This window comes from Diachasmimorpha longicaudata, chromosome 14, assembly GCF_034640455.1.
Source record: "Diachasmimorpha longicaudata isolate KC_UGA_2023 chromosome 14, iyDiaLong2, whole genome shotgun sequence".
Classification (NCBI taxonomy): Eukaryota; Metazoa; Arthropoda; class Insecta; order Hymenoptera; family Braconidae; genus Diachasmimorpha; species Diachasmimorpha longicaudata.
Window position 1 is genome coordinate 4,024,962 of NC_087238.1, and position 25,883 is coordinate 4,050,844.

General features: G+C 34.2%; 1 protein-coding gene across 2 annotated transcripts in view; it reads right to left on the reverse strand.

The window, feature by feature from the left end:
* The window catches only part of LOC135169316 (gamma-aminobutyric acid type B receptor subunit 2), a 38,038-nt gene extending 14,472 nt beyond the window's left edge, over nt 1-23,566 (reverse strand). For both annotated transcript variants that reach the window (XM_064134202.1, XM_064134203.1), the window contains exons 1-5: nt 22,832-23,566; nt 15,540-16,321; nt 4,199-4,516; nt 3,265-3,369; nt 2,829-2,894 (exon numbers count right to left, since the gene is read on the reverse strand). In XM_064134202.1, the coding sequence (XP_063990272.1) occupies nt 2,829-2,894; nt 3,265-3,369; nt 4,199-4,516; nt 15,540-16,265 (1,215 nt within the window). In that variant the 5' untranslated portion in view covers nt 16,266-16,321; nt 22,832-23,566. The remainder of the gene's footprint in view (nt 1-2,828; nt 2,895-3,264; nt 3,370-4,198; nt 4,517-15,539; nt 16,322-22,831) is intronic.
* Nucleotides 23,567-25,883: the final 2,317 nt, after the last annotated feature.

Genomic DNA, 25,883 nt, shown 5'->3' on the forward strand with positions numbered 1-25,883 from the left:
TTTTCCTTGTAACCGAGCACGTTTTCACTCCCAAAAATTGAGGGCTCTACCACCCCCTCTTTCACAGACGGTTAAATATTCAAAAAAGGTTCCCCAGTGGAGGGAAATACCGACAGTTTGTCGTTTTGCACTGATTGTCCTGTGGGCAACTTACTCATTTCGAAAAAAGAAAATTCCCGAATTTCCCAGGGTTACAGTTTACGAGTAGAATAATTTTGTCAATCTTGAGTGAAAATTAACTGTTAATCTCAGTTTCAAAATTTCAGATCAAAGTTTTATTACAATTACGAGTATTTTATGAATAAAAAAACGAAGACAAATATCAACGTCTCGTTTTTTATTCTTTCAAGTGAAATTAATTAGTCAGCTTAGAAGTGCTAGTGACAAATTTCCCAGTTTCTCACACAATAAAAATTCAAATTCGATTGAGATTCGATTTTCAGGAGCTTATTATAAATTCACTACTTGAGGAAGTTAATATAAAAAAAACTTAAAAAATTCATGAGCTAGAAGTTGCCTCAATCATCAACTTTATCACTGACTAAATTCATTTTTCTTCTTAATTACGACACAAACATAATTTTCATCGTCAGTTTATTAAATTTATGCACAAGAATGAACTCTCACTTCTCGTAATAGATTTTTCCCATTTTACTGACTCTAAAAATGAAGACCTGGTCCCTCTCATAATTTCCTCACTTATTACTTTACCAAGTTGATAGTCGCATCGTTACGACTATTATTAGTTGTCGGGCTCATTACTCAGCCCTCGACACACTGTCGTTATGGCAGGAAAAAACACCTATGGAAATTTTTATCCCATTTTATTCCTCACCCCGACACGAAGTTTCCAATTGCCAGTGGCTACGCTGGAGACTTCAAATACAATTGCCCTGATTTCATGTTATTCATCAGACGATATGTCAGATGGTGCATCACTCCGTTGGTGTTCATTATTCCGTGAGGAGAATATTTCCGAACAATTTACACGCCAATTGGCAAAATCAATAAACAAACGGAGGGAACGCATTTCGAGCATTTCCATTTCTAATATGAGTGTATTCGCCGGAAATTGGAAGAATAAAATCATTGGAGAGGTATAAAAATTCTTCGATATCAAAATAAAAAGAGATTCTCGATGGAATCGAATTTATTCGAGTGCTCAGAGAGACAAAGTTTTTCAATATATTAAATAAAAAATGTTTTTTTCTTTCAAATATCTATTTAATTTATCAAAGTGTTTTTTTTTTCAATATTCTATTTTTCCAAAGTCAACTCATCATGAGGCGATCCTGATTAGACTTCAATTATGCTAATTCGATTGTTATTATCTTCAAGAATAATTAGTATTGGAAAATTTATCAAAGTCCTTGATGGTAGGACTAAATACACAATCCAAAATATCCTAAAAATCTTATCTTCAATTAATAATGATAATGATGGTAATCCTCTAGTGATAGAATGTCCAATTAAAAAAAATCTAAAGTAAAAATGCTCAATATCAAAAAATCAAAGGGTAAAATATTCAAATAAAAAAAAATAGAACGAAAAAAATGAATATCAACAAAATAATAAAATAATTTTTATTATACCACAAATAACAAATACATAAAATTATAATTAAATCAACGCGGCAAGTCATTAAAAATAAATATTGGGAATGTTGACAAATAAAGTAAAAAATCGATGGAGCGGTATTTGATATAATAAAATTGAAATAAAATGAAAATTAAATGAATGAATGTCGTCGGCTATTGCGGGACTTGTCTTTCATGTTCGCGGGTCATTAATTAATGAATAAGTTCATTCATTGAGTGTGGATTTTTTGGCAAATGAATTATTTGAAATTGGATGTTGCGGACTGGATAAAATAAATATTTCTTTCGATCAAATGATTATTTGACAGAAATATTTTTTTCTCTCAGTGATCAATGAAATGGTTCACTCAAACAATTGAATAAAATTATTTGAATAATTGTGGGGGCAGTTTCCCTTTGGAAGATGAGTATCGCAAAGGGCGAAAAATACCAGGCATTCGAGTAGATTCGAGCAGTCGAAAACGGGTTTCATGGGCTTACTCAACGGACACCCCTGGAGAAGATGTAACTAGAAAGTAACATGTGTAAACTCAACCCAAATATTTTCGAAAGCTCCAGGGGAAGCTGTAAGCCCGGAGTGATATGTTGAGGCTCGAGGAGACGTCGATATTGGCTCTCGACTCGGCGTCTTTATTTTTCTATTCCCTTTTTTTCGTAGTTTCGAGTTTCTCCTTTGCCTTGTACACTCGCTCTGTTTTCAATTGAACCTAAATTTCACGTTTTCCTAAATATATTCGATTACACCAACAGTTGAAAAAATATTCACAAGAGTTTCACAAGAGCTTTCACACCTTCGTTACAGTGAATGATATCCTTTGGGTAAAAAAATTGAATATTCGAACCTAAAAATTGTGATAATTCAATTGAATTGTGGAAATTAAATTGAAGTCATGTGAAAATTGAATATTCGAACCTGTTCGAACCTGAAAAAAATTAAAAAATTAAATATTTAACGCGACTATCCCACACTAAAATTGTCATTGTTCACCTGAATTACAAGAAGAGCAATATTTTTGTCTTATAATATCGGTCAAGAGTCTTCAATAAAATAATTTGTTACCTCATTATAAACATTATTGTTCCAAACAGGTTTCAAGCCATGATTTTACCCTGTCCTACACATTTTATAATTTATTTACAATTATCTATCGATTGATGTGGTAATCAACGAAATCGAAAGCTCGATTGACTTATGAACATCTGATAAACAAAATTTATGCCTCAACTTACTTCGCAAAACACTTTGGGCGCTAATTTCGGTGAGAAACTTCCTATGATGATGCGAGTGTCAAGATCCTGCGGACATAAAAATATTATTAGACTTAATTGACTTGTAATTAATCTCAAACAACAAATCGACGAGTTCCGGATCGTTTTATCATTGTTGGCTGTCAATTGTTTCTGAAAAATTTGTGAAAATATATCAAGTTACCGACAGTTTAATATATTTCCAGAACAAGTAAACAATTCGATGAATTAATCGATAAATAAATCATTCAATCACTCTGAGAACTCATCAATGAAAAATACCTCTTGTAACGAATGTAATCACGTTTGTTCGGTGGGATAATCACTGTCATCACGATCAGTTTAATCAGGCCGTAATTAGCCGTAATCGAACGTGTTATCAACCGCAGATTTTAACAATAATATTCGTTATTCTTACCTTGAGAGTTGTCAGCTGTTCTCTATAGTCATTTTCACTGAATGTTATGGTCGCTGTACACGTGATATTCGCCTGTTCTAATTCGGTTACAAGATCGTTAACGGCCTGCGAATGAAAAAATCGAACGTACCATAAATTTCCATCGACAATAAAATTCCAGTTAACAAACACTGCGCACATTTCGATCTATCGGTTTTTCGACGCCCAGGGCCATTTTTCAAAGAAATTCAATATAACCACTGAAACAATGACAATCTCTCGAAAAAAATTTGGCATTAAAATCAAATTTTTCGGAGTTTCTGTTAAAATTGCAGCAAATTTCGAAGAGGAGGTAAAACAAAATAATTCGGCTTATTCCTGAGTCGAGTTTTTGACCCATATCTCCGAATCTAAGCGAGATAGCGAAATTGTTGTAATAACATTTATTGTAGTATTCAATCTGTACCACAAAAAAGGTTCTAATGAAAATTTTGCCATGTCCCCTAGATTTTGAGATATTCATCGAAAACTGGTCATCAGCCAAAAGTGACTTATCACTTCGCTACTGAATTTTTATCCCAATTTTTTATATTATTTTATCCCAATTTGTTATATTAAAAATAATTGAAACGTTGTAGTCAATTTTTTTTTTCGTTTACACTATTAATTTTCATGCACATGCGATTTGATGACTTTGAAATGAGTTATGGAAGGGGGAGAAATAATTTTCACGGAATAGCCAAATTGTTTCGAGAGTTAGAACTTTCTCCTCAGGTCCCAAGCAACAAGTATGCCCATCAGAGAGACCATCTAGGGACACTGATCACCAAGTTTTGTGCATAAACTACCGCATAACTTCCTGACAATGCTCTAAGCCTTGACGAGATTTCACCGTAAACTCCAATATAACTCGTTTTCATCCACTAAATTGCAGTTTTGATGTTAGTTAACTTACCAGGGAATACATATCACCAGTTTGCGAGAGAGTTGTCACAGTATCCCATCCAAAATGCTTTATGAGTGCTATTCTCGCTGGATTGTGACTCGAGTCAGGTGCAACTGTCCTTATGAAGAGTGGAAATTCTGATTGATCTGATAATGCTGGAGCTGTTGAGCCGAATGACACCTGGACGATGTTCCAATAGGGTACGATTTTTGCTAGTGTTTCACTCACTTCGGAGCACGCTGTGCCGAGTAAGAATGGCATTATTGTCCGTGCCTTGGCGGTATACAGGGCGTGGAAAAAGCGATCTACCCCGACACCTGGGTCACACTGAAAAACGAGAATAAAATATTTTTTGGAGTGAAAATTCGTTCCCAGACTGGACAAGATATTTTTTTTCAAACATCAGTTCAGTTCAGAGAAACATTTAATTTTAATATTTTAATTCTCCAGTGGAGTCGACTGGATAATTATAATTATCTGTTAATTATGTCAATTATATTATATTTTTCTAGAACGTTATGATGTTTATTGCACTGTTGAAAGAACTTCAATAATTATTAAAAAAATTAAAAATTGAAAATTAAAAAAATTATGGAAATTCTCTCTTCTAGAAAATCAGGAATTTATGAAAAGTGAAAACTATTCAGATTTCATTTCAGGTCCAGTTCAACGTAGTCATCGTCGAGAGGAATAAGATTGTCATCATTGAGGTCTAATTCCTCCTCTGGGGATACAGAACAATATTTATTGGTTTAGTTTTATGAGGCCCTCCTCGGTGGAGTCCCCATGGGGACTATCTGCTGTGTTTTTTCTGAAATACATCTGGTCGCTGGAGAAGACCAGGATGCGTGCGGGAGGAGGATATATTGCCCTCTGGGGTTGAGTGTAAACCCTGGGCCTTACTAGGAATAGTTAGTTACTTCGCAGCGAACATTCGTACTGTCTAGTACCTCTTGAGCGAGTGGAGTCCTTACTAATGTTTGAATAATAACTTTAAAGTGTTGAAGTTACGTCCAGTGTTTATTCTGCTTACCCTAAAATCCAATGGACTCAATCAAATAAATATAATTTTGGGAAAATAAATACTTCTTCGAGGCAAATGAATATTTAGCAAAAATATGTTTTTTGTCAAATACCTATTTACTCCAGAGGGTATTTAGTTTACCTAATTAGGTTTCAATTACGTTAATTAGGTTGTTCAAGAGCAAGATCATCATTGAAACTAGATCCAGCTGCTCTGAACCCACCTCAATCCAAGAAATAAAATTTTTAAAAACCCAAAAACCTCTTTTAAGCCATAAATATTCCATAAAAAATCCAAAAGTTCATAAATATTCAGTTTTAATACCTCAAGACCTTCAAAAATGTCCGATTAATTTTCAAGGTTGAGGGTATTTGGTTGGATTATTTTTTTCATTCCAATTTTGATTTTTTTAATGCCAGTTTTGGGGTTTGAAACACGTACAAATTATTTATCGCATAAATAATTATAAATAATATCGCAAAAAATTTTCAGTATGATCTCACTAAAAATGAATTTCCAATCTCCTCCCTTTCCAACCCCTTCAATTGACCCTTCGCGATGACCCCCATTTATCGCATTTCAAAAATTCAATTCGCGGTTTATCATTCCAAGACACTGATACCCTCATAAAATGTGAGCCGAGATATCCGCGTCATTAAATTCCACCAATCTCACAAACCCAACCCCCTGGAATTATCCAGTCCCCAAAAAATAGCAAAGGACTCAATATCCTCAGTCAACGAAAATTGGTCCCCCCACGATTTTCCTCTCCCGCCTGTCCTCCGAGACCAATATTATTTATCAATTGTTCCCCGTAAAGTCCTAGCCACTGGGTTTATCGCTGCAAAATTGCACGATATTGGTGAGAATCGATTCCTTTGGTAGTACAATCTCCACGACTCACTATCGGATCAAGTCTTTCACAAAGAGGACCGGAACAGTGTTGAGATTGTACAGGAGAAAAGTGAGAGAGTCCAGTTTTCCTCTGGTCTCGAGAAAGGAGCGTCGAGATAGCTTTTATGCAGAAAATCGACGTATCAAGTAGTTGCAGTCTACTGATAAGACTGAAGAGGGTATACCATGACATACATATATATGTACATATTTCCGGTGGACGGAGGGAGAAGTTTGTTAAAAATTACTGAACCGAACACTAGAATCGACATCTGCAATGTGTTTTATTCGCACATAAAAATTCCTATCAACGCGCTAAATTTTGTAATTAATAATATCTAATTTTGTTATTTATTTGTGATTTATTTACACTCTTGATTAAAGGTATTATTTTATAATAATTATTTTATCATTATCAAACCTAATTACTGCACTTCATTTATTATTTCCGTACCATTATTTCAAAAATTTATTTATTATGGCGATTTGCGATCACGTGACCCTCTCCAACCGGGCCTTAATACATATATGTATATGTATACAATGTATATGTATATGTATATATGTACATATATGTATAAGCCCACAGGTATCATCAATTTTGTTTTGCACTCATTCTTTAATTAACGTGGTTTAATTTTATTCTGTGTCAAATGTCCTATTTCACGATCTATCCATTCATTCAAGAATTCTTAATCATCAAACCTTTCCACTTGATAAATCAATACCACAATTTGTCGAGGGGTAATATTTTCCCTCTTGAAATCGACTCGTTCGATATATATTTTATATAAAAGCAAGGAAATTTGTATGTACACGGGGGAGGAAAAAAGCAGTCGATTGAAGGCAATATATCGTATAATCGTTCGATCAGTCGAGTTCGCAAAGAGAAAAATATGAATCAGAATTTCGCAAGCACAAGGAACGAAATGATTACATTTCATAATGAAAAATTCATTTTCGATCGTGACAGACGGGTGTATATATATATATGGATATATATGACTGCAATGTCTATTGACAGTCGACTAAAGTAGCTCTACCCCCTCAGTAAAGTCGAGATTATCGAAAACTGCTCCAAATTTTTAGAAAATTGGATCGCATTTGGAATCGTAATTTTTTCCTGAACTTAATTGTCGTTTTTCTCTAAAAAAAATTTAAAAATCCAGACTTGACAGTGTCTTATGGCAAAATTGATGTTTTTGTTTCACTCAACGATTAGAGTCTGAATTTTTTGACACTTCGTTTGGGAAACAATTTTTATTATTTATTGATAAGAGGTGAAGGTTTGATAAAAAGCACTTTCTTCTACGATCAAAGTCATTGAAATTCATTGTAGCAATAACATGAAATAAATTAGGTCGATCAATTGCCAGACCAATCACTCCACTATCCAAAAGTTGTATACAACATTCAGTGCATGTGATAGTATCGAGACGTGAGAGTAAATGCTGTGGTAAAAAAGGGAAAACGAGTGAAATGGGCAACAGAAGGGATTCACTTTGGTATTCCATTTCTACCTGACGAATTTTGGAATCGATGGAAAATCCTGGTGACGCCATTGAGGACGATCCGATTATGTCTCTCCTCTTGCTCTATTTTCTAATCAAGAGATAGAAGATTATCCCTGAAAACATATATTAGTTGACTCTATGGACGAATTACAGGGAAAATCTCGTCTTTCAGTTGCTGCATTCACATGAGAGTTTCGGATTAAATTTTTCATTCATCTTTTACCTTTCTGAGGAGAAAGCGAACAGTTACTTATTCCCTTTCAGTTACCTTGAGGAAATTAAAAATTGAGGGAGCAAAATGTATCATAATATCAGTATGAAAGACATCAAATGGAATATGGGGATCAATTGTGGGGTGATAAAGGATACATTAAAGTAGAGGGTAAATCATTTTTATGGGGTGGAAAAAATACGTTATTGTGGACTGAAAAATCATTTCAGTCATTTTTGTATAAAATCAATAGTAACGTGACATAACCGGATAAGTTAACTTATCCGTCTATTGAATTATGGAGAGAGAGTGTCTCAATAATATAAAAACGATTTAACTATTAACTTTAATTATTAATTGTCGCAGGCAGAAGGTATATCTTTCTGGTATGATGTCTCCAGACAGATCAACTGACTCTTAGTGACCAAAGATGTGACACTCTAGACCCATTTGAGGAAAGGCCCTTGTTCATTAATTCCTTTCTGTCTTTTCTCTGGTTCTATTTATTAAAAACATTCTAAACATTTCGGTACTGTTTGGAAAAAAACTATAAAAACTATAACATCCTGAGATGGACTGAAAACAGCTATAGACAGAGGATTCATTTGTCTCCAGACATATCAAGCAGTTTCAAGATTAACCAATCACAATGAGTTGCCAAAAAATTGCTGTGTGGTACCATAAGAAATGAAGAAAGGGCCAATAAAATAAACTGTCCTTCACACGAATTTTAAAAGATTCTTATAAATTTTTTATTTAACTTAAAATAAAAAATGATAGACCGTCAAATTTTATCGTACGGTTTAGTCAATTTTAGTGCATGGCACAGTATTTTTGACAGATTTTTCTCTCCGTGTAAGACAGATAGAGGATTTTTTGTCATGAATTTGTCATTAAAGCTTTCTGCGCAACTTTTTAAAGATAATTATCCGGATGTCTATGAAAAAAAAATTCACCAGAAAATATCGAAAATTTAAATTAAAGGATAACAATTTTAAAAATTTATTCCACCATTAATACACGCATGTATGCTGTGATGCGACAATGGTGCTATAGACTACACTAATTTTCATCTTTTCCTGGCAGAGATGGGAAAAATATGTTCACAACAGTCGAGTGACACATCATAATTTAGCTTTTCCTCGTTTCTTGTCACACGTGAGATTTTTAATCTCATCCTTCACATGAATTTTCCTGCGTGCAACAGAATCGGTGAGTAAATGCAAGTTAATGCGCTCAAAGGAAGACAAAATGATAAAAAAACGTTGCAACAAATGAAAGAATATTCTAAAATTGGACTTTTCAGAAGAATAAGGTAAATTTAGTCGCGACACTATCGTAATTCTTTATGTAATCGTGACATGATTATAATATATAATATATACTGGATAATACATAGTATATAATATACTTTGATAGTATAATTCCATAACAAAAATATAAAAAATGGCCCTCAGAGAAATTGTTATATAAAAAATAATCAAAACATTGTACTTCACATAAATGCTCCAATTTATCAACAAAGACAGTGACAATTATCGATCATCAACATAAATCCAAATCGATAATTCGTTCCAGTGATCACAGGAAAAATTCAAGTTTCATGAGCCAACTTTTTTTATTATCATTTAACGCCACCAGAAAAGTTATTTACGATTGTACCATGAAAAGAATAAAATTAATGAGGCACGAGAAACAGTTTTAAGTGTTAAATTTAGTGTCACAAAATCATTGAGGCGGTGGGTTGCTGTTGAAGTTGTGTTAAGTAAACAATTACTTGGAAAGTTTACAATGTCCCTCCCCCCCTCCCGGTGTATTTTCAAGTTAAAAACTTCAGTGTGTGGGAAATGCTGTTCAAGTTGGGAGTTTTCGTTGTGTCAGGACCTTATGTTTTTCTTCTTATAATTACTTTAGTTTTTTTGAATGAGTTTGTATGGGAATGTCTCATTCTCCCCCTGTTTTTCGTTACTCCGTTGAAAATGAGGAGAAGCAAAGTTGTAACAGTGTTTTAGGGAGTTGATGAAAGGAGTAGTGTCATGATTGCAATTGTCAAGTGGTGGATAAAATTTGTCACCAGTGGTTCTTGGGATCTTCACCTATTCACGTCGGTGACTAATGATCAATTATGAAGGATAAGTTGATCCACCGAATGCTTGAACAAGTTTTTTAGTTCGTCCTCATTCTGTTTCAATGATGTTGGACGAGGTTTTACAGCATCTAGGGTGTGACGTTGCAATTTTATTTAATTAATTGTCTCGATAATAATCAATTCCCTGAATTTATCAGAGGGAAGTCATTAAAGCTGGGGAGATTCCCCCAGTGGAGTGAGAGAAAAAATTAATATTATGGAGAGAATCTCAGGGAGGATATTGTTACGTAAAAGAACTGAGATTCTAATGAGATGTCGTAGAGCTGGGAAAAGTTTATATTTTTTTCCAGAACAACTCATTCATTTACAGTAATGAAATCACAGATTATGACAATCAGACACTAATTTGGATATTGCAAACTTGGGTCAATGTGATGTACAAGAAGATCCATTCAAAGATTGGCATAATTCTATGAACGAGTAATCAATTTACTAATTAAAGTATTTATTTCATGAGCACAAACTTATGATTAATTCAAGAAAGTAAACAATTTCCTGGTGAATATAGATGACTTGACTCCAAGAGCTGTTTTATTAGATTCAAGTAAATGTAATTGATATTCCTCGTAAGATCTTACTTATTTCAAATCAGTTCTAATGACTGATACTTGTGTTAAGAAAAAAATATATCAATGAAATTAAGGGTAGGGTCAGATAAAAAAAGATCAAGAGTCTTGTCTCGAATTAAACAAAGGATAGCACAACCCAAACTTTCATTAAACACTTCAACTTTTTCCCTACCCTTGTAATTGTAGTACTTTTACGCCCTTATAACGTTCGTCCAACGAAGCGAATATTGTTTCAACGTTGAGTACAGAGAGAAGGCAAACTTTCGATAATCCTTTCCCTAAGTTCCATCTTTTCCTCCTTGAAAGTAATGGATGAAAAGCAATGAGTGAGCAAGGAAAAAAAGTATCTACTGCCACTGTGGCTGAGAACTTGATGCAATTCTCAAGTGGCTTTACCAACTCTTAAGACTGGGCGATATTAAAAGTCCTCCACGGGGTGCAATTCAGTGACTTTACCCTGAAAAAACTCAAAATCTGAAAACTAGAAAGAAATTGAAAAATTCCAGTGAGGGAGGAAAATTATTTTTTCCAAATATTTGTTTACCCCAGAGGATTATTCATTTTTACAAGTGTGTTTTCTTATCTATATCTATATTTATATTTATATTTATATATTTGGTAAGAGTACCCGGTGCCATACTGGGAGATGCGGGTTCGATTCCCGGCTGGGTTAAAGGGGAAATTTTTGTTCTCTGATTATAGTTCTCTTGGAATTTTTTTTTATATATATCTTCTATATATCTTTGATATATATTTTCTATGATTATAATGATTGATTATGAAGACTTGGAAAAGAGACACGTGAATTTTAAAAACACCTTCCAATTTTCTCTTGCTGAGAATCCACATGTGAATTACGGAGTCAATTTCAGTGGAAGATGATTCAAATAGTCGTTCCCTCTTGACAATTTTCCCCTATTCATTCACCTTTCCCTCACCCTCCCCGTCCTCCCCCTGATGGAATACATATTCCAGTAGAAAATATAAAAAAAGCTCTTTTGAACTCTTTAAAAAATCAAGAAAAATTGTAAAAATTAGATTTAGAAAAATTAAATGTACAAAAATGTGATTTAAAAAATTTCAATAGTTAGACCACATATTCATAATAAAATCGTCCACATATTCATAATAGTTAGACCACATATTCATAATAAAATCGTCCAGTCACAGTCAAATGGAAATGAATAAATTCCCAAAATTGCACTCGATTTCTATTTAGATGTAGATCTTCGGCTATTGGTAGTTGAAAGTGGTACTTTCTCCTACCTTGCTTCTCAGGATAGGACAGGCTTAGCATAAACCCACGGCTAACCACAGTTTAGTTCCCGTGTACGTGAGTACACAACTCCAGTTTCCATCCCTAATGCCTCAATCCCTTCCCATCATGAGGACAACTCAAACTGCTGGGAACAATGGACACGTACGGATGCAAATGTTCCGGTACTTGTGTACAGAGCACAACAGTTCGAACCTATTAAGAATCACTTCTGATGGGGAATGGAAGGATTATAATTAGGCTAATTTAAATTTTCGATTTTTTTTGTATCTGCAGCAGACACCATTTGTGCCAATTTTTAAAAATTTCGAAAATTGTCTGTTTTTTTTTCATTCCATTTTTTGATGTAGCATGAAATATGAAGCCATTGAAGTGAACAATCATGATAATGGAAAAATAATACCAAACAATAATAATAATAATGCCAAATAATAATAACAAATAATAATAATAATAATAATAACAAAGAATAAAATGTAAAACGAGCGTTCAGTAATATGGTGCGATTATATTAGCAAAAAAAATATATATGTCCAATAAAAAGGTGATTCCAAACTTGTTTTCTCTCCTTTATCCTTCCGTGTGTCCTTTTTGATGGCTTCGCGGGTTGGGAGGATCAAGGAAGTGAAGGGCGATTTCCCTCCTCAGTAAAATCAAAGGAACACGTCAGTCAATGTCTGTACCCGACTACTCCTCTTTTATCTCGTGATTCTGATATATTTATATTTCTTTCACAAATCACATGGTTCACGCAACAAAACGATAAGGACAGATGAACCCTTGATTGAAAAGAAGAACCCGTTTCGAGGATATATTTATTGAAAATTAGGTACGTCACTTTACCACACGTATTTTTTTTATTTCAGATGGTCATGACGAAAAGTTTTTTGGGGAATTCTGATGCTGATACTGGAAGTTTTAGTGGTTTGAATGTGAATTTTTCCTCAACTTCTGTAAAAAGGGCGGGAAAATGCTTCATGTGTTACCCGAAATCTAGAGAAATTTTAAATTAAACAATTGTTTAATTTAAACAATTGTTTCTATTTAGCTGTGTGATATTGTTTACTGAACCATTTTTGTTTAAAGTTTTATGCTAAATAGTTCCAAAAACTGCAAATTTGGATAACTTTTCAAATTTTGTAACTTTGGATAACTTTTCACGTATTCAATAAACCATCAACACCGAAATTATTTTGAAAACCGACTCAATAATTTTTTTAATAAAAATTATCTGGAGTAGAAACCGCGCCACTGAATGCAGCCAAAAAAATTGGATCGATTGTCCGTTTTGTTTTCAAGGAACAATTCCACAAAATCCATAAATTCACATAATTAAAAACAGTCACAATGGAAAATAAACATTTATATTTTACCCATCCAGAAAACCCAATCAATCAAGCCCAACTAAATACATCATAAAATGACCCTTTTATTTCGATACTTTTGCATCCCATAAATTTTTGACACAGACTGTCCCCCCCCCCAACACCCTTAACACCCTTACATTTTCTCCCATCCGAGAGATCATGATTTCTCCCACCATTCGTCTAGAATTAAAAAAAAAAAATCTCCCCCTACGTGTATGCTCGCTGAATTAATTACTCGAAAGAATTTAGTAATCAAACTTACAAATTCAATTAATCGTCGAAAAGTTTCGTATAACTTGTCTACAGAAGATAGTTTTCAAATTCTAAAGCAATCGCACGAGTGAAGTTCTAGGGAAAAGGGGGAAAGGGAGGGGGTAAGGGAGGGTGAGGGGGAGGGGAGATTACTGGACCTCTGGGTTACATCTCCATTCATTACTCATTCTATTCTCTTGTTAATCCATTTCTGCAGACGTGTTGTACAACCCTTAACGTCTTTTGGGGGGTCGCAGGGGGGTGAGGGAGGGGTAGGTGTGAAATTGGATGATTGTGCAAACACAATAAAACTCGACGCTGACTAAATTGTATTTTTTTTTTTTTATTCTGTGAGTCAAACGAGGATAGTTTCCTCTCCTTCTCTCCAATTAAGGTGAAACTATTTTTCAAGCACGAAGCACCCATTCCACCCTGACAACATCACGAGTCTTAGGGGTATTTTCGGTGCTGTGGTTCAATCGAATGAGATTGATTATGCAGACGTTATTGAGTTTTTGTTGGAAGAAAAAAATGAAATTTTAGGGAACGAGGTACGATCGTATGTGGAGAGGTGAGTCTGCATATGCATTCGAACGGGGCTGATTGCCTGCTTTTATATGCAATTATCCACGTGGGGAGAAATTTCTATTAAAATTTGCCTCTAAATTCTGGTAATCGTGTTGACTATGTTGTCGGCCGAATTGTTACCGGAATTGTAATAAAAATAAGAGTCTCAACGAAATTACATATTTGAAATGATATTTTTTTTACTATACTAAATGATTTCTGGGTGTGGAACAAATTATCATCGACAAAATATCATTAAGGTTGCTAAAATAGTTATAAAATATTGATTCGACAGTTTTTGTTTAAATATTTATGGTGAATAGTTGAACAAAGTGGCTGCAGAATGATCACTTGTGGTTTGAAATTTTTTGGTTTGAAGTTGAGATAGAAATTATTGAAGTTTGAGGAATGTTGAGAGGGCTTGATATGTCTGGAGATAAATGAATCGTCTGTCTATAGCTGTTGTCAGTCCATCTCAGGATGTTATAGTTTTTATAGTTTTTCTCCGAACAGTACCGAAATGTTTAGAATGATTTTAATAAATGGAACCAGAGAAGAGACAGAAAGGAATTAATGAACAAGGGCCTTTTGTCAAATGGGTTTAGAGTGTCAAATCTTTGGTCACTTGATCTGTCTGGAGACATCATACCAGAAAGATATACCTTCATCGTGTGATAATAAATAATTAAAGATAATATTTAAATCGTTTTTATATTATTGAGGCAATCCCCATCCACAATCCAATACTATATATTATTCATTATATATTATATCTTATATTGTTGTGTATAATAATTATTTTTTACAACAATAACGAGACTGACTCATTGATAGCAGCGAGTCTGGCTAATAAATAATGAACAGGAAAGCAAAATTATTACAATATCATAAGTTATATATCACACAGCTAAATAGAAAAAAATATTCAGCGACAAAGCACTGTTTGTTCGCAGGCTCCGAAATTGGCCAAATTAAAGTTATCTTTTGTAGCCTATAGGTTTCCTCGGACGAAGGCTCGAAAACACGAATAAAAATCCACGTGGTCGCCCGAGGCGGGCATTTAATGAGGAACTAAAAAAGAAAAAAAAAAGAAAAGAAAGAGGGAAATGGACCACGTGAGCATGTTGAAAGAAAAAAAAAATTGAGGAGAAAAGAAAAAAAGTGAAAAAGGGTCTGACGGAAGGAAAAAAAAAACTCAACTTGTTGAATTAACTCTTTCTCACATACCAATTTTTCAAACCCACCCCTCACTCCTTCACTCCATATCCCACTAATAAATAACCATTTTCTATGAATAAATATAAATATTCGCGTGTGCTTAACATTGCAAATTGCCCAAGTCGAACACAAGAACAAACTCCACAGCTCAACGTGTCATTTTTTATCCCCAGCAATGGCTGGCATTTTTTTTTTTATTTCAGTACTTTGTGACAAGAAAAATGATCATGAATGGATTCACCAAAGTGGAAATGATTCTTCCTCACGATTTTTTTGTCATAAAATGATAGGAAAAATATAACGACTCACCCTGGTATCATTACGTAACAATTTCACCCTAAATCTCGGTACAATGTCCATCTCGTTGATTCGATCGATTGCAAACTTGGCAGCCTGTAGCTCACTGGGTCCCTCGGGTCTTGCCTCAGTGCCTTGTGTCAATTCAAACAGCCCCAGAATCGTCACGTCCACCTTATTCCACATTTTCGGTGTCACTGTACTAGAACTCAAACTAACAAGATCCTCAGCGATCTCCAGTTCTCCATCAGCTGTTGCAAATTCTTGTCCTCTGCCCATCCACCCGTTCTCCGATTTCCGATGAAATACATCGTCCCCTGAACTCACTCCGAGATCACCAGGTGCAGGTAAAACTGACGAATTTATCATTGACACATTTTCATTATTTTCCAAATAAAAATCAATCGTCTGATTCGCATATTCCGTTTCATTTCTCACTGCACAATCACTCGAGTTGCAAAAGGATTGAATAATTGTCGCTGTGATATTGTCCCTCGGTCTGACCAGTGAAGGACCTCTTCTACTCGGTCTACTCCACTCAACTGTGTCAATCCCTGCGGTTCCATTTTCACGCGTGTGCTTTGGCCTGATCGAATAGTCATTAGCGCAGATGAGACCCAATTCAAGTACAACAATTAAAGTTAGGAGACAGTGTGATGCAGAGAGACAACGTAGGGCCACAGTGGGAAATGACAGGAGGAAACTAGCAAGACGGTATCCGATGTGACCTGACGACATAATCAGCCGTCGGATGTTCGACGACTCAGCCAGACATCAGATCGTATCTCGTGCATCTGGAAAATATTAATTAATGTTTTAGGATATGGTTATTCGGTTGGATTTGATTTATATGGAGAGAAATAATGTGGAAAATATAATGTTTATATTTTATTTTATTTTGATTTTTTTATTTGGCATATGTTGTACGTAATCGTAAGTTTTTTTTATGAAAAATTATGATACTGATATTATAAATTTTTAATTAACTGGAATTTTTACTGAGTTATTGACGTCAAGATATATTTTGCTAGAATAGGGGTGCAATATGATAAAATAATAAAATGTGTTCTAATCACATGTAAAATTTCCTATTAATGTTGTAAATGTTGTAATTATCGATATGTGTCTACGTAAAATTTAATAAACAGCATTTTTAAATTGGAAAGTTTATTATTTTTTATTTGAGGTCAAATAAAAAAATGATGTAAATTTTTTAAAGATTTCTATCTGGGTCAGTTTATTTTATTGGGCCTTTCTTCATTTCTTATGGTACCACACATCATTTTTTTGGTAACTTATTGTGATTTGTTAACAATACATAATCGTAATTTTTTTGTAAAAAATTACGATACCAATATTATAAATTTTTAATTAACTGGATTTTTTACTGAGTTGTGAACGTTCAGATATATTTTGCTAGAATCGAGGTGCGACTGATAGAATAATAAAATGTGTTCTAATCACATAAATAATTTCCTATCAATGTTGTAAATCTTGTAATTATCGATATGTGTCTTCGCAAAATTTAATAAACAACATTTTCAAATTTGAACGTTTATTATTTTTTGTTTGATGTTAAATAAAAAAATTATGTAAATTTTTTAAAAATTCCTATCTGGGTCAGTTTATTTTATTGGGCCTTTCTTCATTTCTTATGGTACCACACAGCAATTTTTCGATAACTTATTGTGATTCGTTAACGATGACCGCCGAATAGAGCCGACTATTGTCGATCCTCGACTTCGTCACTGGAAATGTTGCATCAGACTTTCCATTTTTATGAGGTCAATATAGAAGTTTTCCCAAGTCGATAAAAAAATTTTACTAGACGACATAGTAATTTTTCTCGGGCCTACAGGGAGCACAGTAATTTTATCGGAATCAAAGTATTAAAATCCTCCGATTTTTCTCTCCGTGTATCATGTGAAAAATCAGAATGTCCTTTTTATTTCAGTCTCATCTGCTACGGACATGACAGATTGATGGTGACAGGTGCAGAAAGAAGAACGTTTAAGTTTGTTCGCGAATTGAGGATAATTTTTTCCACTCACTCCGTTAGACTGCGCTGTGCCATGGGGACAATGTAATTCTCCGTGAAGTAGTAAAAGTTCAGTGTAGTCAGACTTGCGAGGAGCAAGAAATTCTCCGGAAATCGTAACCGAGGGGGTTTATCCACGAATCGGATGAATTTGACAGGGAGCACTGAATTTCAAAGTGAATAAAACACGCGTTTCCAATGGGCGAAGGGGTGGGAGGGTGTAGCGAAGGGTAGAACTGGACAGTGGAAAGAAACAAGGGTACAGAGGCGTCTAGTGAATTTCACGAAAAATTCTTGTTTTGAGATTTTAATGAGAAATTTTTTGTTGACTAGAAAATATTAAAATAAATTGTTTAATATGACATACACTAAATATGAAATTAAAATAAAAATATTATATTATTGTATCCAATCATACAACATTAATTACACAATTTATAATTATAATATTAATTAATATAATATTATATTATATTTAATCATTAAAAGATATTTTTGACATGAATTATTCTTATTTAGTCATCGATAAGTTCTCAGAGTAATCATTTATTTATTATTGGATATGGGTTTTAATTAATTATAAAAAATAGTGAGTACCCCTGGTGAGGCCAGTGCACGACGATGATGGACACAGGGACATTTATGGAAATAATTTCGATTTAAAAAAAAAAAGTGGAACTGTGTAATGAGTAATGGAACAATAATAATAATAATAGAAACCGTGGATTTACTATTATAATTTCTTTATTCAACAATTAGTACCAGGAAGAAACGTCTGGACTCCACCGATTTATGTTCAACCCTCACGACTGGTCAGAAGGACCAAAAAAATATTCTTGACCTTGAAAAAAAATCAGTTCTTTCTCCCTATGGAGTCATTGTTTATGTTTATGTTTATGTGAACCGAGTGGAAACATCTGGAGCCTTCTACGTCGATTCGTTTACGTAACAATTATTATTTTTGTAAATAATTCTAAAAATATACTTAAATATTTTTATATTCATCGATTGGTCTAACGATTCGCTATTTTTTTTTTCATTTTCCAGGCGGTCTAGTAATGCCCCAGACTGGGGGGCCATCAGGTCTATCACTAAAATGCCTCGGAATTTGTAATATTTCTTATTTTTTTTAATTGTCCAAATTTTTCAAATGCAATCGTCCCAGGAATGATGGTCAAACGGATGAGAATGCTCATTGACCTTTACATCAAACCGAGAGCGCATACCAACTAGAAGGAAAAGGATGAGCTGGAGAATTATACCTCTCAACTCTGCCTGCTATAGTGAGCCCTGCATCCCAAGATGATGAAGGATCCTAACGGCATCAAGCTACTTAATTTCCGGGGAGAAGACGGATACCAGTGAATAGACATGGGCACATGCCCCACGCATTTCGTCCGATAAATCACCAAATCTCACGATGTTTTATATCGCGGGCAATTCATCCTCAAGGACCCGGGGCATAATGTATCTTCATCTATTCTGTTCACCTTTTTTGCCTTATCACAACGTGTATACATTTTTCCTCATCTCAATATATTTTCCTAAATGATTTCCGGCTGTGGAACAAATTATCATCGACAAAATATCATTAAGGTTGCTAAAATAGTTATAAAATATTGATTCGACAGTTTTTGTTTAAATATTTATGGTGAATAGTTGAACAAAGTGGCTGCAGAATGATCACTTGTGGTTTGAAATTTTTTGGTGTGAAGTTGAGATAGAAATTATTGAAGTTTGAGGAATGTTGAGAGGGCTTGATATGTGTGGAGATAAATGAATCGTCTGTCTATAGCTGTTGTCAGTCCATCTCAGGATGTTATAGTTTTTATAGTTTTTCTCCGAACAGTACCGAAATGTTTAGAATGATTTTAATAAATGGAACCAGAGAAGAGACAGAAAGGAATTAATGAACAAGGGCCTTTTGTCAAATGGGTTTAGAGTGTCAAATCTTTGGTCACTTGATCTGTCTGAAGACATCATACCAGAAAGATATACCTTCATCGTGCGATAATAAATAATTAAAGATAATAGTTAAATCGTTTTTATATTATTGAGACAATCCCCATCCACAATCCAATAAGGAACTTTTCTCTCAGTATATTAACAATCTAATAGTTAATTAATTAATACATCATAAATGAATTACCACATCCATTGAAAATATGTACTATTTATTTTGTATTATGTATTATATAGTATATATTATATTAGAAATAAAATTAAAATTTTTAATGCAAAAAAAATTGAGTCTCGATTTCCTTCTCTCTTCGATTTTCCATCACTATTTTATTTATACTCAGATTAGGGCATGCAAAGCGCATAAACAATAGAATCAACCACTCCTGATATCTCCCTAAAATCCAATAAAATTCCCTAAAAATTGAATCTATAAAATTATGACTTTCCAACTCATCGAAAATCCTAAACACGTTCGCGGAAAATGTTTTTCTCGTTTCGGTGACGATAAAAGTGTCAGAACGTGTGACCCTACCACGGGAATAACTCAAAATCCATCCATACTAAAACAAAAAAACCCGGAATACCCGAGAAATGGATGTAAAATATAAATATATATGGGTAACACCGGTTTCATGTCATCGCAGTGTGAAAATAAATGAGTGGGTTTTCATGCACACAATTCCGGAAATATACGAAGCCTTCAACCCCTTGGAGATCTCAGATACATATGAGACTGGCATTCGAAAGTGGGTGGAAAGTTTGGGTGGCATTAAATTTTCATTTCGTATCGATTTGACACCCATCTACGATCGACTTTCAACATACAAAACTCAGTGAATCATTAACAACGTCAACTCGAATTACCGCAACCGCGTTGAGCGGTCTATGGATGCAAATTATCATTTCTATGCATGTAATTATGAAATACAGCGGCTCTTTGTTCGCTGGATTTGATCGTCCAGTGGACATTCATTATTTAAACCTCATCTTCGTATGCACTGGTTAATCCTGTGACAATTGTCTCTTTCGATTTTATGTTTGATGAAAGAAAAATTGATATTCCATTCATGATCTTTTTTTTTCTTTGAATAAATTTTCGTTAAATCATATCTGAAGTATTTTATTGCTTCCGGATGGAACCCGGAGAGAAGAGAACGATATATATAATAATAATAATAATAATAATAATAATAATATAATAATAATATGTAATAAAAATTAAATATCTTCTCCAGGAATTTTTTTGCAAAATCGCTTTTCCTTTTTTTTTTATATTTTTTCATAATTACGTGGAGGGAAAAGTGTGGGAAAAATTACTGTGTGGAGTACTCGAATCGAAGTGTAACACACTAGAATATTAATATGTGTGTTACTCACACAGAAAAATTGCTATCGATATCGTAAATTTTGTCGTTTTTAATCGATCAGCTGATCAATTAAAAACAGGTAATTGACTGAACACCCTCTTCCCCTTCCCCCAGTGGGGGAAGGCATAGAAGGGTCAGCCTATAGCCCTGAAGATGCAAACTACAATGTTGGCGAAGGGTCGGCCCAACGCTGAATCAAAACGCGATGTCCGATCGGAAGTCAAAAAGAATATAATTCAGGTGCACGAAGGCATGAAAATTAAAATTTTGTAATTAATGGTATGTGGCTTTATTAATTTATTAAACAGCACTATAAAGTTTGAAGGGCTATCATTATTTATTTGAAGTTAAATAAAAAATTGATAGAAATATTTTGAAAATTTTTGTTTATGTCAGTTTATTGGTTTTTTTAAAATTTTTTATGGCGCCACAAAAGAATTTTTCGGTAACTCATTGTGATTGGGTAACGGTGAGTGCCGGATGTAGCCGATTATTGCCGACGTTGGACTTCGTCGTGGGACATGTTGCATCAGATTTTGAATTTTAAATAAATTTTATTGGGCCGCACAGTAATTTTTTTGAGGTTCGCAGTTTGCGTCGAGATTTTAACGCACCGCAGTATTTTTCGTCGGAATCAGACGATAAAAATTTTTAGATTTTTCTTTCTATGGATCAGTTAATTAGCTGAGAAGGTATTTTCTGTACTTTAAGTTTCTATCATGCCAACATACATATATCTAGACGTCATGAATCAGCGAGGATTTCCCAACATTCTCTTTCGTTTGACTGTTCATCGGTCCTTTCACATATCTCACACGACATCCTGCATTTCTCCTTTGATGAAATCCTTAAGGAGTAATTACTCCGACACACTACCACATAAAACATTCTCACCATAGCGTCTTCAAGAGAGGGGAAGAATTTACCAGCCATTAGCAAGTTATTTCCGAGATGGGTGTAAAAAAATTGGATAATTTTGTCGTAAAGGAAGGGGCGTAAAAATTTGTTGGATGAGGTCAATTGGAGTGGGAAAGATTTTTCTCAGTCCCTGTGTGCCCTTTTTTCATGTTTTTCTTGGTGTTAATCCGTTGGCGGAGGGCGTTAATCGTTTCGGGGGATGAAATTAGCCGACAATGTTATCAAGAATTAATATAAATGTTTCAGACTCCGGGGAAATTCTCGTCTTCACGTCTAAAAAAATTCTCGAAAAAATGTAATAAATTTTATGGAAAACTCTCGCTGATGATGATCGATTATATTGAAGAAATATCGATATTACATTTTGGCGATATCAGCAATGTCATTTGTTCAAATTTGTTGAACGTAAAATAATTTTTTCAAACGCATTCGATGTTTATCAACAAAAAATTTTCTACGCGAATCCTTGAAACCTTTTTTTAATTTTTTTATTTATTTAAATAGATGTAGTCCACATATTAATAACTCATTTGCATTGTCAAACAAAGTTGAAGAAATAGAAAAATTAAATTAAATTGAAACAATTAGATTAAAAAAAAATTCTTTCAAATATTAAAAAATAATTTTGACATTTTTTTTATCAGTTTCATCTGCAAATTTTTGAGTCGCCAAAATTCGTATCATGGGACCTTGATCTTATGGCGAAATTCCCCGTAAAATGGACTGAAATACAGCTCTTCTGCGGGGGTAATCAAACAAAAGAGAATTGACGAAGTAATCCTGTCCTTTCCATTCATTCTCCCAGAAACTTTCGTCACAATCCCTCCATTCAATCGAACTTACTCTACGGAAGTTGATTGGAGAGCATCAATTTCCGTGCCCTATCGCCCTTAAAATTTCCTCTCAAATTTTAACGTTCCCCAATGGCTCCCAAATAAAACGAGTTCACTGGTGCCTCGAGCCCGAGGTCCCTCCAACTTTTTTAAACTGAATCAAACTGAATAAAATTTTCTCATTACCTCGTTACGCATCCAAGGAACATCGGTGGGTCGTCCTGACCATTGGCTGTGACTCGTGGACATTAAGGGTCAATTCAATGGCTCCTTGATGCACAAAAGGGGTGACAGACGAGCTATTCTGACTGGGCATCCTGATTTCTTCAATAGCCCACCAGCAAAACCAGATTAATCCCTAGATTTCGAATATGAAAATCGATAATTTATTGTTAATTCCCGCACAAATGATCACTTTATTATTTTACGATTAATCTCACAGCAAATAACTTTCAAATGATAACAATTGTTTATTCTTCCAAAGAGTAACAGCAGCGAATGAATTGCAATCACCACGTGATTGGCCGATCGACATTAATCGGAAGTATTAGCTCAGCACTTGAGAATCCTCCGACCTATAAAAAACCGTTAATTACCGCTCCAACAATTCCGTTAATTTTTTTTTTCACCCACTCCACCGTTGAAAACTTGGAACAACAATGCTCCATGGAAAAACTCTTTCACTGTTCTGGTTCGACGATTAAATTGCTTCAATAATCATTTAAAAAATAGAATTGTTCGTCGAATTAATTTGTTAATTCTTCTTCAGTTGTTATTTTTTTAAGAGTAAGTGAAATTGATTTTATCTGATTGGAGTCTTGTCTTCGGATTGCTTTATAAAATAATTACGGTAACGAACGATTAATCGAATTAAAAAATCACGGAGATGGATCCGCACCGTGTGCTGGCGGTACGCAAACTATTGCAACGCTTCGAAAGCTCTCGACATTCTGCCTAACACACGAAAGCTCCCGAGAGTTGTTCTCCCGCCTGACATACCCCAAAACGTTAGACCACACTACGCAGACGCTCACATGATTTTATATTAGCAGAAGGAATATCTAGTTTACAATCTTGGTCGGATGTATTTCTTGGGTCTTATCGGAAGGTTTAGCCCTTTGCATATCACACAAATGATTTTAATTCAGATTTTTTTTTTATTTAACTGTTAATTACGAGAACTGATTGGAACAACTTAAGAGCTTACGGGGAATATTAATCATTTCTCAGTGAGTTATATGCACTTGAATCACATAAAACAGCTTTTGGGATCAAGTCATATGTATAGTAAATACATGAAGAATGAAGAAGTTGACATTTTTTTAACTTAACACAGGAGAGAAAAGTCTGAAAAATTATAAACTGGAATTGAAAAATTAAAACTAAAATTTTGGAATGTGTTTTACTCATATAAACAAATTCGTATCAATACTGTAAATTGTGTAATAAATTTTGTAATTAATGATATGTGGCTTTGTAAAATTTACGAAACAATAAATAATATTTATTGTTGTATTGTTTGAAATAAATAAAATGAAATTTGAAGGTGAATCATTTTTTATTTGAGGGTCAATGCAAAATTGATAGGAATGTTTTAAAAATTCTAATTTAGGTCAGTTTATTTTATTGGGCCTTCTTTCATTTGTTTAATGTGCCAACAGCAATTTTTATAGAAATTTTCACATTTTTCAATACGTCTATGTATGTATTTACTAAACATTAAAATTTCAATCCGTCCAAGGTCTCCCCCAGAGAAAAAAAAAGTCTCCAGTTTCCTAAATTCATCATAACTTTCTACTCATGAAATAAAGACTTCGATGGCTAAATTAATTGTTCCTTCGATCCTTCGTTTGAACCCTTTCGTTTGAAAATGTTCAACCTACTGATTGTTGCTCCAATGAATTTTTCTTGACAAAATAATTTTTTCTATCAGTTTAAGTCGAATGTAGGTGCAGGCAAATACGCAAGCTCAAATATTTGACAGGATCCATAGACTACTAGAAAGCTGTAAGAGCTTTGCCACGTGTAACTGAAACCAAAGTTGGAGGCAGAATGAAATTGTTGCAACAAAAGCTTTTGGCAGTTTAATTTTGGTAACTCATTACTCGACGCTCATTTTAGTTAATTCATCCGTGAATTTTAATTAATTTTGAACACACGAAGTTCTCGGATTATAATTGTTTTCTTCATTCAACTGCTTTAAATAAAATCTCCTTGTGTTATGAAATTTCTAATTATCTTCAGGGGATGTGAAGATCAGAATGTGGATGAGTCTAAACCGAGAAAAAATAATTTGATTCGTTTTAGAGACAAGAGAATTTGACCAATATTTATTTACCAAAATTATAGTTTTTTAATTGAGTCACTCCCCCCAGGGATTAATCACCTTTCAATCCCAACAATTAATACTTTAAGAGAAAAATTAGTTACAACTTTAAATCAAATCCGTTAACGATTTTTCAATTGTCTTAATTTTCTAATTTTCTAAAACGAAATATTTTGAAAACCGTTTTTATATTTGTTATTACGACCTTTACAAACCTCAAAAAAACTCCACCAGTTTCTCCAAATTAAATTACTCTCGTCGATCCTTCGAATCCCCCGAAAATCGTCGGTCTGTTCATAATAAAAAAAACCGAGAATTCCCACTAACAAAAAATATCGAAACTCAATGAAGAACGCCACGAAAACCTCCCATTGTTCAACCCAATCCCCCACGAAAAACATCTCCATTTTTCCCCACCAAATTCAATTCACCCCACGACAGTTATTAAATTTCAAGATTTTTTATGCAATTTTTTCCTTCGCTATTTCTTGTCCCTTTTTTTTCGAGTGCTGTGCATTGGCCTTCTACCCGTCCGCAAATACTTGTTATCGATGTATTCATGAGACGAAAAATAAGTGCGAGAGAAGGGCTCACGGTGCTCCCTTGCTCTCCAAATCGATTCGATTACCCTACGCCTTTCACTGTAAAAGGAGACTCAATCCCTGGGGAATACACAGGGGATGCCCTCCCGGTCTTCCGAGAATTGCCCGAGGACAGGTAAGAAGATATATCGTCCAACGCAAACACCTGGATGATTGAAACTAGAACAAAGATTCTCACCTAATGGTTTTCTTTTACCAATTCAATGTGCGTGATTCCAACATTCAATTAGTTATAATTGAACCATCCGCCCCACTCCAATTCCATGTTCATTAATTCAACTGTTGTCGGATGGCCGAGTACCTTACTATT